This window comes from Ostrea edulis, chromosome 7 (genome assembly GCF_947568905.1).
Source record: "Ostrea edulis chromosome 7, xbOstEdul1.1, whole genome shotgun sequence".
Taxonomy (NCBI): Eukaryota; Metazoa; Mollusca; class Bivalvia; order Ostreida; family Ostreidae; genus Ostrea; species Ostrea edulis.
In genome coordinates, this window is record NC_079170.1 from 58,011,636 (window position 1) to 58,018,120 (window position 6,485).

Consider the following 6,485-nt stretch of genomic DNA (forward strand, 5'->3'; position numbering starts at 1 on the left):
CTTTTTTCTTTATGTTTACTTGTTATCAAAGTTCTTCTTATTTTCTATTAACCATCTACCTTATTTTGGGCATTTTTTCTGTTTTTGTTTGTTTACTATATATTTGCAATACACATTTCCCATGTTATCATGACATGATACATGTATTCTATCTTCATCCTTTTGAATTATGTATTGATTTTTATATTGTCAATATTTATCATACATATTGTATATATACTCATGCTCATCATTATACATACATGTAATCACCTTGTACCTTATTGGAGAAGGTTTATATAGGCTGCAAGCCTGCTGCCTAATCCATTTATGTTTCATACATAATAAAATATTGTTTAAATTAAATCTTCTGCATCTGCATGTGACATTCAGCAAACCCCCTCAGTGAAATTCAGAACCTTACATTTACGTGCAAGCTAATTGCGTCTAAACCCTTAGAAACACCAGTCATTTGTGTGCTATGTGATCATGCTATCACTGACGTTTTCTCCCACGCAGCATCCCCTGTCCGTTACTCTCAAACCAGCATACTGTATGTTGGAATTCTATATCAAACTTTAATATTCAGCGTACTCCTGGAAGCTGAACTTTGTTCCCTGTCATATTACGATATATTCCTCACTCTTCTTGGACGCCCCACGCTCACAGTCCTATCACATTCGGAAATCATCAATTTCGGGAAACTAAACGCTAAGCACATAGTCAGCCCTTGTACACTCTGCAATAGGCTATGTAAACATAAAAAACACAATTCGATCTCATTATGTCCACTGTATATTAATATATATATTCTCTTTTCTCACCTCTTTTTCCCTTCTTGTTTTTCAATGTACTATGTATGATTTATTTACTTCAAATTTTTTAGGTATTTTTTTTGTCGCCGACAATGTAATAGTATAGTTTATCCTTTGTATATATGTTGAAAATATCTGTAATAGAGGAAATAAAAGATGGATGAAAGTAGTATGATTATCTATACTCCCAGTAAAATTAAATCTAATTATATTTTTGTAAGTCTTCCGTAGGTCTTGAACAATTACCTGTGTAGGTCTTAAATAGGCATGTCAAATTATACTACATGTATGAATAGATGACTTTGAACCGAGATTTATATTTACAGGTAGCAAAATTATTTTTGCGGGTAGTACAAATATGCAATTGTGGGTAGGATGGCCAACCACAGTCGTCGTTTGCTTACAGTATACCTCCTACAAAAGTAGGGATGTTCCAATCACACTATTACATCGGGATCGATATACAATTCTCCTATATTTCTTTTTCTGTATAAAAATCGTAAACAGTATGAAATATGTAAACATGCAAGAGACGGACGAGGAAAGGCGGGATAATGTGGATTGATAAACGCTGCAAGTTGGTGAATATGACAGTAACCACGAAGTAGAACTCATTCATTTGTATATCCAAAATGAGTGTCGGACAGCTGGTTTCAGCAGGCGACGATATAAAGTTGTGGAATGACGTTGATTTCTCATTTTTGAAACAGTACAATCCTCATGACCAAAACATCTCAGATGTATGCTGGAGCCATGATAGTATCCTTTAGTGTTATGGGTTTGAAATATTGTAGTAGAAATTGTGTATTTCGATTAGCAGTAAGATGATTGATAAAGTTTTCAATAATGTAATGTTTGTTATCGTAACTGTACATTTAAAGATATTTCAGTTTGCCCAAACCCGACTCATGATTATTGGGTAAGGGTAGGTAGGTAGGCAAATTCTTTTTTTTTTTTTAATTGTTTAGCGCCAGATTTTCGAAACTGAATGTGTACAATATTATGCAAGCAACAGATGTCTCTCCAACAAAACTGAAGATGTCCTCACTCCTGTCAGGCCTCGAAACTTAACTTTTTATGTCACCAGTCCAGCCGGGCTGATACGGTTTATTTTCAACCAGTCTGCAAAAAAGTTTACCAGTCCACCAATGTTTTCCAGAAATAATAAAACATTTCGTTAATGTTATTCAAATAAAATAATAGGGGTTTAATTCGATATGCCTCAAACAATATTGCAATACTAATCAGGTTCGTCAGATGTCTATAGAGGAATACCAAAGGCATGTTTAAGATTCGATAAGTTTTTCAAAATGACGTTTTAGAAAACTGACCAGTCCCATTGGACTAACTAAAACAAATATCGGTCTGTCCGCCAAACTTTTAAGCAGTCACGGACTGACGGGCATATGTTAATTTTGAGCCCTGTCTGTCTGATATTTTAGCATTAAAAACACTCAATTTAAAACTGTGTAAAACAACACATCATATCAATGACTAGAATTTAGAAACAGAGAACTACATATGAAAAAAAAAGTTCAATGTTCAATGCATGACTCTCTCCAATACTTCTCATTACCAGTTCGTTGGAGTTATCGCACTTTGATGACTCTTGTGCGTCATTGGGAAGAAATTGCACAAATCTCGCGAGCAAGTGCGAGATTACTGGAACATAAACGGAACGAAACGTACATAGCACCCCACCCCCTTTTTTAAGAGTTAAAATACATGGTGTATTTTTAAATAAAATTACCATTAGTCAAACTGCATTTTTCAAATATTCTAACACGATCTTATTAAAGATGTTGCATGTTTTTTAATTAAACTCCACCACACCTATTTAAAAAATTCCAAACAACGATGTTCTCTGGACATCCAAGTCCATGAATATTTTGTAATTTTCAAATTAGCTTAGATGCAGTTTGGAAACGCATTAGGTGTGTTAATTAGTGTTATAAACGTCTTTAAAAAATGCAGTGTGGCACATACATGTATACAACTTGTTTTAAAATATGGAGATTTACGGGGGGGGGGGGGGGGGGGGGGGGGGGGGGGGGGTGGGTGTACGATTACAAAGTCCATGCCATATGAACCTGTCCTAATTGTATGATAAAATAGAATATCTTCATAGTCTGACAGAATAACTTTAAAAACATATTAATCACATTAATTACAAGAAAATTTCTTGTGTTGGATGTGCATATAGGTTTTTCCCCTCACAGTTCTTGCGATTGATGCTTTATATCGGCACGGTCAGATTTGGCAAATTTAGTAGCTTCTCTCCCTCATATATAGTTTAATAAGATCGTCTGTTTTCTTTTAAGAATAATCAATTCCTAAATTTGACTTTAGAATTTTAATCAGTGTTGTGGTTTGCAGTCGGTTATAATATGTATTCGATACCATAATTCATATTACGTATGCCTAAGTAATGTATTTACATTATGTTGTCCCGGTAGCACAACATTACGCGCCTTTAATTTGAAGAGTTCCACTAATGGAAATGATAAGTATTGTCTGATCCCTCTAACAGTGTTAAAAATCATATACTGTATTTTACCGCTGCTGTGTTTAATATGCACCCCCCATTTTGGACTTGAAAATATGGGAAAAAATGCACTTCATGTGTGTAATACGAATCAAAAATTTTGACCAAGCGGTAATCTTAACTGTATACTTTGTGATGATTTTCACTGAATATTTTTGTGGAAATAATTAATTATAAACAAAGAATTAGAATTTTCAAACCGTGCAGCTATATTTTTGAGATAACAGTCATCTTGACTTTCAACATCGCGGTAATTTTCACTGAATATCCCGGGTAATCATCGTGTCAATTTCTGAATCAATAAAGCACGAGAATTTGTAGCAAAAAAGTTTGAACGGACTGAATATTTCTGTATTGAAACTTCAAATCATTTAAATAGTTGATGTTGTAAAAATAAATTCAAAATATTAAACTAGCATTTGAATTGTTATAATGAACATATCACCAGTGATGTACATTAGGTGCGATATATCAAACCTCTTGTTAACTTATAAAAATGATTATGATCAAGGTAGTAGGTGCTATAAATGATTAGTTCTCCATCTGCAAAAACCATGCTTTGGATACGGTAGAGAAATAAAAAATCCAAGCACAATTTGAACCCTCTGAAATTTTGTTGCATGAAGATGGGTATCTAACGTATCCATACAAGTCGTTTACGGCAAAAGAAAATGTAATATACATGTAGTGTATACCAATTCATGGAAATCAGACAGCGTGCTAATTCATACTGTATTTTTTTTCTCCACTTTAATAAAATGTGTGAAAAAAAAATTCTCGGGTATTTCTTTACCCTGAGGGTGTATCTGACAAAATCAAATGACAAGCGCAGTGCACGTACTCAGCTATCGCTTCGTAAAACACGTGGTGGCCACTGTCTCATTTCTTTTGCTCAAGAAAAGTTATTTCAAAGTTTCACATTAACATTTCATTAAAATATATTCATCAACATTTAGAGTAACTAACTTTTCAGTGGCGATTCATTTTCCAATCTAACTTCGTTTATATTAGCACACGACAAGGCATTGTATACACATGCTAAAATGGTGGCATACAAGGTGAAGAATATTCAAATCCAAGGAATTTTGATTTGGCTATTTCATAATAATTTTATTTCTTACATATTGCAAATGTCCTATTTTTTTGTAATTTTAAGTTTTTGTAGTAATAACTAATTTTCTTGAGATAGATTTTTCGCTTCTAAATAGACGAACGTGAAAAAGCGTTCAGTATCTATGAAGGTTATGCCTCAGAGTGAATTATTACATGTACTTAACCGCTGAGTTCCACCTGAAAAAAATGGTCAAAACCCTGTATTGTGATTTATAATACGCACCCCTTTCTCACACCCAAAAATTCTTGAAGAGAAGTCCGTATCATATTCGGCAAAATACGGTGTATATATGTATAGTCCATGTTTTCTTATTGTTGAACCGATATAATCTGTTTGACACAATCGGCTTTACTTTGTTGTAATTTTGATCACTACGGATGAAGAAAATCCGTCTGTCTTTGAACACATGTTTACTAGATTTAACGTTTTCGTAGTATGACATCATCCTGAGTATATCAAAATAAAATTATAAACTGCAGCTCGCAAAGACTTCGAGGGTTTCTTTCAAGCGCAGGTGTAAAGTTATTACTTCACATTAAAATTGAATATGGTGACAGTGCGGACAATTAAAAAAATCCAAAAAAGAAAATTAACGAAAAACAGCAATAAAAGAATTTGACGTGGCGGGTTTTTTTTTGGGGGTTGGTCACATTTGGGAAAATATACAATATTTTTATTTTGGCCTCATTTGCAAATTTTGATGAGTCAAAGAACTAATTTTTTCAGTAGGGCCCAGATTGTTGACAAAAGTATCAGAACAATTTACAACATCATTTCGTTTGGAGAAAATGCTCGCTCATGAGCATTAATGCTTTAATGATTTTGCTTATAATTGCAATATTATAAAGACTACGAAAATGAATTGCTTTAATGATTTTGTAGAAGAGATGATTTCATGTTTTTCTGCCTAAAATGAAACTTGTTTATCGAAACATACCTCAAATGTTTTGTGATGTAGCCTTTGGAATGTCGTACTGTGGTGATTCTCTTGGGGTGGGATAAGTTCAAATTTTTATACGCCCGTCTTAAGACGGGCCGTATTATGTTATGGCCTTCATGTCCGTCCGTCTGTCTGTCTGTCCGTCTGTCCGTCCGTCTGTTAGCTTTTTCGTGTCCGGCTCATAACTTCAATACTATAAGGCCTAGAATAATCAAACTTTGTCAGTTGATACATCTTGGGTAGAAGGTGTGTCGCACATTAAAACCAGGTCGCTGTGACTTAATTAAGAAGATATGGCCAAATATGGTAAAACCCTGTCCGGCTCATAACTTGAAAACTATTTGATCTAGAATCATGAAACTTGGTCATCTTATGCATCTTAGGTAGAAGGTGTGTCGCACTGTACTTTAAGGTCACTGTGACATTTAGTTGAAATGATTTTTTGAAAAAAGTATGTTATAATTGGTACAATCCCTACTCATATAAGAGTTTTGTAGAAAACCTCATTCAAAAATGTTACATCAAGAAAACACATATTTTTTTTATGATATACTGTACAGCTTTTTTTTAGCCTATGTAATGTTTCCTTTGTTTCTAACAATAACATGAGAAATTCCACTTGTCCCATGGGAGTAGCATGCAAAGGGCATTTTGACAAGACTAATTAATGAGTTTTGTGTAGAGCATCTCTGATCAACATGATCAAGCAGGTGTTATCTTTATCTCTAGGGAATTGGGCAGAGAGATCTTAGCCTCTTAATTGCAGATATACCAGAAATTATTTGTGAAAGTGAATTTGTTTGTTGTGGTTAGTCTTTATTTTCAAAATTAATTTGACATTGTACTGTATAATTTTTAAATTTTTTTCTCAGCAACCTATATGCAGAGTATCATTTCTCACTAAGACAACAAATGGTTGCAATATGTATAAAGGCCTATTTTAATGATTAGTATTTTGATGTTTTGTTATGGCTGTGGCATTGTTCAGAAAAAAGATATACAATGAACAAAGCTGCAGATTGGGCATTTGTGTAAATCTGAACAGATGAAATAGTATTGCAATAACCATATTAAAAAATGTTAATTCAAGAA

General features: G+C 33.7%; 1 protein-coding gene across 4 annotated transcripts in view; it reads left to right on the forward strand.

Annotated features, from left to right (window-relative positions):
- Positions 1–1,285: 1,285 nt before the first annotated feature.
- LOC125653315 (protein NEDD1-like) overlaps positions 1,286–6,485 on the forward strand; it is an 82,624-nt gene continuing 77,424 nt past the window's right edge. For 3 of the 4 annotated variants that reach the window (XM_056144801.1, XM_056144802.1, XM_048882736.2), the window contains exon 1: positions 1,291–1,553. In XM_056144801.1, coding sequence (XP_056000776.1) covers positions 1,427–1,553 — 127 coding nt within the window. In that variant the 5' untranslated portion in view covers positions 1,291–1,426. Of the gene's footprint in view, positions 1,554–6,485 lie in introns of all 4 variants that reach the window. The other variant, XM_048882735.2, reaches the window with a different exon arrangement.